Here is a 13,242-nt window from a genome sequence, read left to right on the forward strand (position 1 = left end):
AATGTTTCGCCAACTTTGTTCCGAATGTCTGATGTGCATGCCTCGTCTGATGACAGCAGCCGTTCCGTGTCCGTCACTTCAGATCCGTGCGATGTTCTCGCCGGAAGTTTTCCATGTAGCTAGTGCTGGATCGTTCATTTCTGTGTGCTTCTTAATTTTCTGTTTTCTGTTTATTTCATATGTCTTTATAGTCTTCTGAATGTTTATCCCCTTTGTCGGGAGTGCCATTTTAGTTAGTTTGTTTTATTTTAACATAGAAATAGCTTCCAAGTAACATTGCTTAGATAAATTTTCAAGTTGTTTATCATCATAAGGTATCAGAACTTGGAATGTTTTTGAGACTAGATACACATTCCAACAACAGTTTTTAAATCGTTTTTCGCATAGTTTTTTTTGAATGCGATAAAATTTAAACAACAAAATTAATGTGTGGCATTTTTAAAAATTTTGTTTGCTTGAAGTTATTTTGAAGTAAATATAGTTTTCATATATTCTCTTCATTCAAACTTGAACGGTTGAATCAACAGAAACAAATTTAGCATCAGCAGCCACATCTTTAAAACACAACAAGCACTACATTCATAGCGAAATCAAAACCAACATATTGTTGTCATCACCAACAAAAAAAAACGAAAACATAAAAACCCTCAAGAAATTCCAAAAAAACTGAGAGTCATTCATATGAACATTGCGTGACCAAAATAAGCTGAATATTTATGCAGCGCATTAAACAACTCAACTCAAAACTTTTGTTTTTTTCATTTCCAAAGAAAGAACATCAACATCAACAATTTTTTTCAGAAAAAATCTTCTGCCACATCATTCCAAGCCGGCAACTGCAAATAACTTAATGTGCGTTGCTCGACACATTGTTAAATAAAATTGTATTTGTTTTATAAATGTATGTATTTTTTTATAAAAAGATTAATAACTTTTAAACATGAAATTGTTTCAAACATTTAAATTGATTTTATATTAAATTAAATAGTTGATAAATTAAATTTTTTCAAATTTTAGATCAATAAAATTTACGAAATTGTTCACTCCAATAAAACAAAATGTCATTTTTCAAAAGTTAATCCCAAATTTGCATCTCAATCTGTAGACTTTCTTCAATAAAAATCGCAGTTACTATCTGTTGCAAATTTGTTTATGAACATTCGAGACTTTTTATAAAAATGGCTATTTATTAAAATGGCTTTTTATTAAAAAAAAACTCCATAAGACAAAAATAAGCGCAGCAGACACCACAAATAAAACTAACCAAACGCAACAAAACTAACCAAAAACATGAAAAGAGAAAGAACGAGAATGATTGAAAAAGAAGGAAATAAAGTAGAAAATACTTGCAAAGTCAAACTGCAGTTGCAGACTCGAACACAATCCAATAATGTAGGGTTTAATACATGGGAAAATATTACATGGGAGGCACACATGATATTGGATGCTGCAACGCTACTGGTCAGCTAGCAGATCATCAAGGATGACGTCATAAGAGTTTGTTTGTTTCAGTGCATGAATGTTTCAAATAGAACATGGGATATATATTTATACAAGTTACACAAGTTTGTAACTAATAAATCAATCAATAAAACAATCATTTAACAAAAAAAAACTAGCAGATAAGTGAACTATAAAAAAAATCCAAATACATCAAACCGATAACCAACTTCAAAAAAGTAAATTAAAATATATACATAAATACACTCACATACTTTAACATGGGAGCCTTGTCACAAAGATTCATAAATGAACATCATATACAGATAAACACACACATACATGGTCCACACACATGCACACACACACACATCACACACACACAAGTGCATTGCAAAATTGAGCCAAGTACCAAAGTCTTCTTCATTTAAAAATTTGTTGATGGTTTTAGAGATCGGTGGGGAAAATTTAGTTTAAATATTTATATTTCCAAGTTGAACAGATTAATTTTTGCTGTAAATAGAGGCAGAGAAGAAAAGAGATGAATAAAAAGAGAAGGAGAGAAACGTTAGTTGTTTCAAGTATAGTTTTCAAAAGTACCAATACAATGTTCGAACGATAAAACTTAAAACCTAACACCAAAATGCTGCAATGACAAGAACTCTGCTTACAATGCGTTACAACAAAAAAAACCTTCAAACAAACAAACAAACAAATAACCAAACAAACAAACAAACAAACAACCAAACAAACAAACAAACAAAACAACCAACCAACCAAACAAACAAACAAACATCTCGTATAATGAAAAGATCAAAACATATGTATCGGTAGTCTGAATACACATGCTGAAAACAAATATGCCACACGCGTTCGTTTTTCCATGTACAACAAAGTGGAAAAAACTTCTGAATGATGTCATTCGCGTTCAATTTTCTCACTTGGAAAAACTTTTGAATGGAACTGACAACAGTAGTCATAATGTATAGCTCCTATCTACTATAAACAGCCATGGCTTTTGTCCTCTCTCTCTTTTTCACTCTCTCTCTCCTTCTCTCTTTCATTTTATTTCTTTTTCTCGTTCTTTCTAATGTATGAATGTGTATGTATCTTTACTGCTGAAACAATTTTTTGAAATCATGAGTTTGTGAATTGATATCATATGTAGATGGGTAGATACTTGATAATTGATATTATAGATAGGTGGATAGATACTTGATAATTGATATTAAAGATTGATGGATAGATACTTGATAATTGATATCAAAGATTGATGGATAGATACTGAGATAGATAAGAATACATAATATGCGACAACAACTTTTCAAAACTAAATTTTAGTCAATTGAATTGCTAAATTTCTGACGCTTTCCATTACAATAGATCAATTTATTAATCCATAAATTTACTAATTCATTGATGCATTAATTCATTAATTCATCAATTCAATTTATTACTTTTCTTCAACTATTTGTTCTTCAAACAAAAATTTACATTTTAAAATGTAAGTTATATGTAGCTATGGTAGTTGATTGGAGTTTGTTAATGAGATTAAAACGCCGACCGTGTAAAATTATGATAATATCATATAACATATATATATATATATATATATATATTATAAATTATATTATAATATATTATAAATTATATTATAATAAATATAAAACGATGCAATAAAAATTCTCGACGGTACCACAAAGAGAAGGATATAAACGCCAAATTGTAAGAAACAGCAAGTTTTTAAAAACTGAACAACAAGTTCATTCGGTGTCTTCTTTTACTTCTGCTGCTTTCGTTAAGTGTTATAAAAAGCCTGCCTGGCTTTGTTGTTGAGAGTGGCATTGTGATGAGATGTTGTTGAAAGTTGTTGGAGGGGGTAGGTTTGTTGCGTTAGCTGCTGAAGTTCTGCCTGCTTCTGAGGTTGTGGTAGTTGCTGTCGTAGCCACGTGTGCTTCTCTTGTTCGTCGGCTATTAGCTGTTCTGGCTGTGGCTGTGGTTGGTGTCGCTGGTGGCGGTGGTGTCGATGTTGACATTGTTTGGAAGCTTGCTGCTGCTGATACATTTGTTGTTGTGTTCTAAAGTCAGTTTGATTGTTTGTTTTTATATTGCTTTTATTGGTTGTGCTGTTGTTGTTTGTGTTGCTGTCATCGTCGAATGTTGGGCCTGTGTTGTTGTTGTTATTATTACCATTGTTGTTGTTGTAAGTGTTGTTGTTGGCGTTGCTGGTGTGGCTGTTGTTGTTTGTATTAACGACTGTATTGTTTGAAGTTTCAATTTGCACCGAGGAACTATAAACGCGAGAATTTCTCTTTTCTTTTTTCAAATTTTTCATTGGCTGGTTTTCACCATGTCGTTGTTGCCAAATTAGTTCGTTTTCTTGTGGTTGTTGTAGTTGCTGTTGCTGCTGCTGCTGATGTGCTTGGCTATACGACGGTGGCTGTTGTGTCTGCAATTTTTGATCGCTCGGGGCAACGACATTTAAAGAGCTTTTTGAACGTTTTTTAGTCTTACCATCGTCGATAATTTTCTCATTTAACAATTCGATGTTGTTACCGTCAAAGTCTTGGTCGTTGTGAATGGCCTCGATATTGTATCGGTGAGTAGTTGTTGAGGAGTGGACGCTGACGAAGGTAGGTAGGACGCCAGCCTGGCAGCCAAATTGTGAGTACTTCATGGCAAGTTGGGAGGGAATCATCATGCTGCAGCCTTCCACGCAGTCTCTTTCGATGTAAAACTGATCCTCGCTGAGGACGTTTTTGTTGCTGCCGCTGTGGCGATGCTGTTGTTGCTGCAGCTGCTGCTGCTGCTGCTGACGCAGCTGCTGCTGCTGCTTCTGAGCTTGTTGCTGCGACGTGTAGGAATGTGATTGGGTGTTGATTGCAGGACTCGCGTTCGGAGTTTCTTCGGTGAGGTTGGTGTGGTGGTGATGCTGACGTCCCGATTTCTGTGTGGTGAAGGGTTGGGGAAGGTTTTTGGTAAAACTGATGATTTGTTAAAGAAATTTTACTGTCATTCTTAGCAATTTATTCAGCTGACGTCTGGTGTTTCATTTAGCAATTTATTTAAATTAGCTAATCTATAATAAACGAAATTTAGTTTGAACTATCTTGTAAACTATAAAAAACGAAAAAAAAGTGATCAGTGATGTTGTAGAGGAAAGAATTGAAATGAGACACAAGAAAGACGGAGCCTAACTCGGCGCAACGATGAAATAGCTAAGTCAGGGCTTGTTCCATGAATGAAAATCATTTCAGCATAAAGCAATTTGTCTGTGGCTCGTATTTTTTAGCAAAATTAATGTGATAAAAATATAGTCGTTCCAAGCCAACTTGCCATTAGTAGAAGGTAAATGAATATAAGTTTCATTTTGATTGTACGTTATTTGTAGGCTATGTTGGTTTATATTTGTAATGTTCAAGTATGTATAATTATGTTTGTATGAATTTTTATGTATGTATGTATGTTTATGTATGTATGTCTATGTTTGCATGCATGTATACATATGTTTGTAGGAGTAAATATTGAATGTATGTATGCATGTATGTTTGTATGTACGTATATATGTATGTATCTTTGTTTGTATGTTTATGTATTTAATGGAAGTTGTGTTATATTATGTTTAATGTCAGTTTTTTTGAGTTTCTCAATGGAAATCAATTAGTTTCTATTGATTATATATCGATCAGTGAAAAATTTTACGAAGCATGTTGTGTGAGCGGCCAGCGGTCGCTATTGATTGAGACGACGTACTACACATGTGCACGTACAATGAACATGCACTATGTGTACAACGTCATCATTTGCATTGCCCCGTCACACGGGTCGTCACACCATTCCATCAGCAGCAGCATCTCCATTACCATCATCAGTTTTTGTCACCACATCATCATCGTCTCGTCATCTTATCCTCATCTTTGTAAAACACCATCGTCGTCGTCATCATTGTCATAACCATTCGCATAATCATATCTCAAGTTGAAAATATTTATTATGATCATGAAAACTTTAATTGTATTCAAAAATAGGAACTACACACACGTACAAACAATATTATTATTATTATTATTATTATTATTATTACTATTACTACTACTACTTCTATTTCTACTACGCTACTGCTGCTACTACTACTACTACCACTTCTACTACTATTACTATTGATTGTGTGTGTGTGAGAGAGAAAGAGAGAAAGAGAGAGAGAGAGAGGGAGAATTTGGGCTCGTCAACTTTCTCAAAAAAACTATCGAACAATCAAAAAATGTACATCAACCAATTTCAATTATATAAGCAAATATATATATACAGAGAGAGAGAGAGAGAGATAGAGAGAGAGAGAGAGAGAGAAAGAGAAAAAGAGAGAAAAAGAGAGAGAGAGCGAGAGGGAGAGAGCACCATTTTTGTGAATTAATTGTATTTGATGACGTGATAAAAAAAAAAACAAAACGTCGATGACGTAAAAATTGATTTTAATAACATAGCGCTTTGTTTTAGGCATAAAAATTTTGACCTGCGTAAGATCTCGCATTAGAAAGAGAAAAAATTACGTGAGAGGTTGAGGAATTGCGTGTAAAAGTGGAGGAATTTTATGTTAGAGTAGAGAAATAACAATAAAGGTGAATGCATGCAGACAGCCAGGACAGCAGGCACATCTGGGATGGTTTCGTGAAATGCTCAGAAGCGAGCTTAACAAGGAGTTATGCGAAAAATATGTTGAGCATGAACGCTACGTGGCTAAAGAGGTTTAGTTAGTGAAGTCGTGCTGCTTTCATCTTGCCTGCCAACGTGTGTGTGTGCGCGTGTGTGTGTGTGTTTATGTGTGCGCGCGTGTGTGTGTGTGTGTGAGTGCGTGTGTGTGTGTGTGTGTGTTGCATTGTTGTTAGTTGTCTAACTTGTTTCAATTCAGTGTAACGTATCATGAGCTTATCGTATTCATTCTTTCAAAAGTTTCTCATTATATCCATAAAAAAACCGTTTTAATTTTCAACAAGGAAATATTTTAAAACACGCGCTAAAAGATTTGCTGTCAACAATGTTGCTGGAAGTTCAATGTTGTGAAGATATAAGACCGACAGATATACAAGCTGTGATGGTTTAAAAATCATTGAAATTTAGTGACATAAAAAAACCACATAATCAAAACCAACAACAGCCAAATAAAAACGTCATTAAAACAACATTAAAAACAACAAAATTGTCGACGACGACAACAAACACAACAACAACAGCCACAACAGCAACAACAACAGCCACAACAGCAACAACAACAGCCACAACAGCAACAACAACAGCCACAACAGCAACAACAACAGCCACAACAGCAACAACAACAGCCACAACAGCAACAACAACAGCCACAACAGCAACAACAACAGCCACAACAACAACAACATTGACGACGACGACCACAAAAACAACAACAGCAACAACAACAATAGCCACAACAACAACCTAATTGACAGCAACAACAACAACAACAGCAACCACAACCTCAAGAGACAAGCAGCAACAACTAGCGACAAGCGACCGAGGCTGTCGCGGCGACGATATGGAAGAGGATGAGGTCAGTGAGGAAGATGTAGATGATTTTCTGATGACAGGGATGGAGCCCTTGATGTGATGCTGTGAAGATTTCAGTAGGGGGGTGGTTTGCTGGTGGTGGGGGTCGTTCTTACCCCTCTGCGGTGTGTCCTCGGTGGCCGATGTGGTCATCTGAGTTGTGAAAGTGAACTCTCTGTCCTGTTTGAAGAGTTGTGGTGACTTGTTCTAATCAGTTTACAAAAATAATTTAAATAAAAAAAACATGGGGGGCTTCAAATTTTTGTCACCGAATAAGTAATAATAATAATAATAATAATAATAATAATAATAATAATAATAATAATAATAATAATACTAACAATAATAATAATTATTATTACAGCCCAAAAAAAGCATTATCAAGAATAACAACGACTCTATTGAGTTGTTGTTGTAATTGTGGCACTAGATGTAGTAAATCATGGCGATAATTTCTATTATTATTCTTATTTTTATTGTTATTATTATTTATAATTTATTTTTGTTATTATTCATGATTATTTCTTATTATTATTTTTGCAGTGTTGTTGTTTCCAAAGTCTCTACGGCTATAAAATAGCCTCCTTAGAAGTATGATAACAACAACAACAACAACCAAGACAACAACAACATCTACATCAACGTCAACATCAACAACAACAATTGCAACACAAACAGCAACAAAACAACGACAGCATCATAACAACAACAACAACAACAACAATAATAATAATAATAAAGCAACAACAACGCCAACATCAACAACAGCAATTGCAACACAAACAACAACGACAACAGCAACAATAAATAGCGACAGGAGCCAGACAACAACAACATCAGCAACTCAACAGGAAATGTGCATCAGGATTGTTGCAACAACAACAACAACATTACATAATAGAGCAGTAAAAATCAGAACAAAAACCACAACTCCCTTATGAAAACTGCGCTTGCGATAAATCAAAAGAGAAAACAATGATAACTCGCGACTGCACGCCACATTCGCGTGCACAAACATGCATATATAAACGCATACTTGAACTCACGCACACACAAATACATACGTGAAACATGCATACAAGCATGCATACATACATGCGTACGTACATACATATTTATTTTCTATTGATAAACATTAAATTTGAATATTTTAATTCATGTTGATCACGCACAGGTATTTTGTTTGTTTCACTTTTTGATTGCGCCTTTGAGGTATTTAATTTGCGCTATATAAATATTTCTAAATAAATAACAAAATAAATAAATACATACATACATACATACATACATACATACATACATACATACATACATACATACATACATACAAACATACATACATAAATGAATGCATACACACTCAATACCCTAACATGTATATAAACAGATACACACACACACACGCATGTAATTATTTACACGCACACATACAAGTAGAAACACACACATACACGCATACACACACACATAAACACACATACACTGATACCATCATATATAGATGAACATATAGGAAACAAACAAAAAAAAAAAAGAATACACATACATTCGCAGATAAATAAAACCCGTATTACGACAGCAAAAATAATGCGTGAATTATCTACAACGACAATACTACAGCAATAAATAACGATATTTAATAACATTTGTATTCAAAGCCAACGATGTTAATTTAATTTTCGCTGGCATTCATCAATCTGACATAAGTTCAAACAAAAACATTATTAAATTGCAAAATTCAAATAAATATTTATCAACAACAACAACAACAACAACAACAACTAGTACTACTACTACTACTACTAATACTACTACTACTACTACTGTTACATTTTCAAAGCTACGAACCAAACCAAACAAGCAAACACATTCATGTCAGTGACCATCTAGCAAAATAAACTTAAATATACAAATGTTGTTTTCGTCTTTGTGCTGATCCAAAATTCGCAAATGTGATTGTTAAAGAGTGTTTCTAGTCTGAGCGTGTGCAAGTTAAAGGCAAGGCGTTCAATGCCGACAATCACATTGTCCAGAATGTTGATTCAAATGAACGTTTATTATTTTAAAAGCGCTTTCGAAAAATTTTCATAAAAGGAGCTGTAGGAATTCTTCTATAATGAATATTGTATAATAGTAATAATTGTTAAAACGATAATTTTTCAGATTCTGATTTCAAATAAAAAAAAAACACCAAACAAACATTGATAGCACCAACAACAAACACATAATTAAATTAACAAACAAAACTTCCCGTAAAACTAACACCAACAAAAACTAAGTTAAATCATAAAAATGTTATATCTCACAGTTGCCCTTTCTAAGCAGTTAAGAAGATGATGATGTTGTATCTGGAAGAGGTCTTCATTTTTCAGCTCGTCCACTTTCAGACCTGACTCCAACTCATACACCAACTTCTCCGTCCTGGCTTTCCCAGTCATGAAGTTCTTGATGGCTGAATTTCGCATGTTGTGGAGACGTGTGGCACGGGCTTTCTGTTTGGGTTGTTGCAATTTCATTAATTTAATTTATGTTAGTAATTTTTCTGTATGGCTTTGTATTGTTTTGGTATTTGTTATTTATTGTCCATCTTGCCATTTTTTACATGCCGATAAATTTTATTAAAACAATAACTCTTTCACCACAGAACTAATTTTTAAATATCATTTTCATTTAATGCTAAATTTAAACAATTACTAAACTAAATATTATAAAGATATAAAATAATGTTGAAAACATAAAAACTCCATTCAAATCACGTCTAAATATGATATAAGTTCGAATTCGCGACAAATAACTCATATCACAATGTTGGTCCTGAGCCAAGAACATTCTGATAAAATGTTCATATAACATTGGAGCAGATTGTCAAGATTGATTAGATTTCATTACATGCACCAGCCTAGATGCCATGAGGTAGTTTACAATTCTTTTCCATTTCGTTGCTATCCACTACATGCTTCATTGCTTGTTTATATTAAAATGTTGAAAAGAAATTGTTTATATTTTCAAAGCGTGGGTATTGAACTAGAGAAATAGTAATAAAATATTTGAATGTGAATTTAATATAGGAATATATATATATAGAATAACATGGCCAATTCTTATATACGACAACTCAGTTGTGTGTTTTTAACCATAGGTCCATCAGACCAACAGTTTGTTCTAAACGGACATACACACATGCATGTAGTTATATTTATTCATCAATCTATCTATCAATCCATCTAATCAATCCATCTATCAATCAATCTATCTATCTATCCTTTCACGCATTCATCCATCCATCTACCTATCCAATCAACCATCCATTTATCCATTGGTTTATTCATCAGCTCATCACATCATGTGACGTTAATTCGTCCGTCCAAATGATGAACTCTTCCATTCACCCACCTAATAACGTTTTATTGAAAAAATGGTTTTCTACATTTTTCAAAGGTAGTTAGCATCTTTTTAAGTTAAGTTTTTACAAATTCAATGAAGTTTATTGAAAGAACAAATAAAAAAAACTACAGCTCCAATCTTTCAAAACATCTTCATTTCGAAAGTTAACTAACTAACTTGCGTGCGTGAGAATTATACACACACACAAACACACACAAACACACACAAACACACACACATATACACACAAACACACACAACATAGGATAATTAGCAGAGTATAACTCCAGTGCAATGAAGCGGGATAGGTGTAACGTGATTACAAAATTTTTTGCTCACTGGCGAATAGGTGCCGCCTGGCTTTCGTCATGACGTTCATTCATTAGGAATGTATGTAGTACGACAGACTGTTAAAGAACATTTAATATATTGAGAGTTTCTAAATTATCTGATTTAATATTGGAGAATATGTCTTGCTTGTCTATACAAGAATGTAGAATGATCATTTTTTTTTGACTATCAAAATGTAAAATAATCTTTTTTCATAGGAGCTAATTACCTAAGTGATTTAGCTTAGATACTATCAATACAAGCTTTAAATAATTTGGTTATAGATCCAAAAAGTTAGCACTGATTGGTAGGGAGTGCGTTATGTTTGGAGTTTGGTGGCAGGCTAGTAACTGCATTACTGATTTACATAAGAAAATTTTCAAAATTTCCAAGTAACCTTAGATGCACATTTACACTGAATTAATGAATGAACATTTTTTCAGAGTTCACAGTTGATTAAGATTTATTTCATTGCTAGTGTTAATAAACCATGGTTTGGGTGTATTTTTGTTTATTTGAATCAAAATTGAACATTTAACAGTCACCTTTTAATTTGATTTAATCTAATTTAAGTTTGTAACTTGATTAAAACTAATAAATCATTTTAATGACATGAAAAATTAAAAAAAATTTTTTGGAGTCTGGTTTCTAAATTTAAGATTTCATAATATTGAATAACCATTATTCATCATAATCCTTTTGAATTTAAACATTTGAAAATTAATGAAAAAAATAATATATACTTTTTTTGTAGATTTTTGTCTTTTTAAAAAAAGCTAACGACTGATTCAGTTACCTTGCGATAGGGGGTATTAGAAAGTACGGTACGTAGATAGAGATAAGGATTAATCTTTATTGGGTTAGCGATCAGATCAACCAATTGTAGTACTGACGGCCAACAAGAGAGAGTTAGACATCAGTAAGAATTCATCACCACTATTCATTCATCACCAGTGTCTTTATTGATTCTTTCATTGCTCAGCCATCTATCATCATTGTCGTCGTCGTCATCATTCGTCACCATTCTCGCAATTAACGTGGGGCGACTTAACGCTTTTACATTAGCGGCCCTGATTGTGATGTATTAACTCTCTCTCTCTCTCTCTCTCTCTCTCTTTCTCTTTCTCTCTCTTTCTTTCTCTCTCTCTCTCTCTTTCTATATATATATATATATATATATGTGTGTGTGTTGATGTGTGTTGGAAGAAGACCATATTTTAAACAGTATTGTATGAATCTACCGATAATAAATAATGAAGATGATAATAATCAACCTCATAAGGTTTAGTGATAATAATGGCTTAGTCCTGGCGGCAGTGCGTTTGAAGGAATGTTAGAAATAATAAAGGAGAGGAAAATTAGATTGGAATGATTGGTGAACACGTTAAGAGAGCGAGAAAGCATCAATTATTCAAGCGAACCACAACTTTTAACAGTAACAACAACTTCAGCAGCAGCAGCAAATGCGTCTGACGCAAATGTCGCCAAGAAAAAAATTAGCGTCACTATACGGACACTGATGACACTAAAACTGACATTGACATCAGTTTATGAAAGCAGCAACAACATTACCAGAAAGTTATTGTCACCGCTAAAACCATAGTGGCATAAATTTAACAATGACGTATAAATGACCTTAACATCAGTCTGTGACAGCAGCAACTGCAGTACATTAGCCACGACTACGAATAATGTATCTGAGACACAGACCCGACAATGAGAAGTTAAAAAATTTTCAAATTTAATTAAAAAAAAACCTATTTGACAGATGATATGGAGAAAAAATTTAAATAATTTCCGAATAAATTATTCACTGGAATTAGATGCCAAGTTAGCGCCGATCTCTGCGGAATAATCGTGAAACATTTGTGCCTTTGAACGAGTGTGATACATTTTAAAATGTTTCGACAGCCCGCAGATTAAAAGAAAAAAAAACTGCCCTAAGATAAATGACACATTTTTTGTAATTTATTGGTGAGAAATGCTCTCGTATGCGTATTGTTTCACTGAATATTTCTACATACAGGACGTTGTACCTGACTGAAATATAAAACATTTACATATTACAAATATTTAGTATATGATATACAGTTTTTTTTAATTTAAAATATATAAAGAGTGAGCGAATGTTACTAGTTTGAAATTATTCGTTTCGTATGTTAACGTTTACAAAACACAAAAAGATGTTAGAAGTTCTGTCGGTACAAATGGTATGTTTGATAATGACAGCTTAATTAGGAGCTAAAAATGGAAAAACACTAATACGAAAACAAAAAAATTGCCCAAATTTATAAAGTCGTCAAGAAGCCGACCACGCGTGCGTCTGCCGCGGCAAACCCGGCTGCATCTACTACCACTACTACAGACTATTATGATTTAGATGGTCAATTTAACCTTTCTGCAAATGTGGTGGAGAAAAAATGGACATAGACGTATAAACGCCATTACTGATACACTTGAAATGATAAATTACCTCAGTCGGTCAAAAAAATTTTTTCGGCAAAATGTTTTAGTACATTTATCATTTTT

At 33.4% G+C, this 13,242-nt stretch overlaps 2 protein-coding genes across 2 annotated transcripts in view; both read right to left on the reverse strand.

Moving 5' to 3' along the window:
• Positions 1-3,238: 3,238 nt before the first annotated feature.
• On the reverse strand, positions 3,239-4,809 carry HELRODRAFT_176901 (hypothetical protein; the record flags this gene model as incomplete). The annotated part of the gene is made up of 3 exons (XM_009025147.1): positions 3,239-4,387; positions 4,480-4,481; positions 4,773-4,809. The coding sequence occupies 3 exons, from the start codon at positions 4,807-4,809 to the stop codon at positions 3,239-3,241; spliced, it is 1,188 nt and encodes a 395-aa protein (XP_009023395.1).
• A 4,469-nt stretch (positions 4,810-9,278) lies between these two features.
• HELRODRAFT_84384 (hypothetical protein) overlaps positions 9,279-13,242 on the reverse strand; it is a gene marked incomplete at both ends in the record, with an annotated part of 35,019 nt that continues 31,055 nt past the window's right edge. The window contains one exon of the mRNA XM_009025068.1: positions 9,279-9,491. Coding sequence (XP_009023316.1) covers positions 9,279-9,491 — 213 coding nt within the window. The remainder of the gene's footprint in view (positions 9,492-13,242) is intronic.

The sequence above is a fragment of the Helobdella robusta genome, assembly GCF_000326865.2.
Source record: "Helobdella robusta unplaced genomic scaffold HELROscaffold_40, whole genome shotgun sequence".
Classification (NCBI taxonomy): domain Eukaryota; kingdom Metazoa; phylum Annelida; class Clitellata; order Rhynchobdellida; family Glossiphoniidae; genus Helobdella; species Helobdella robusta.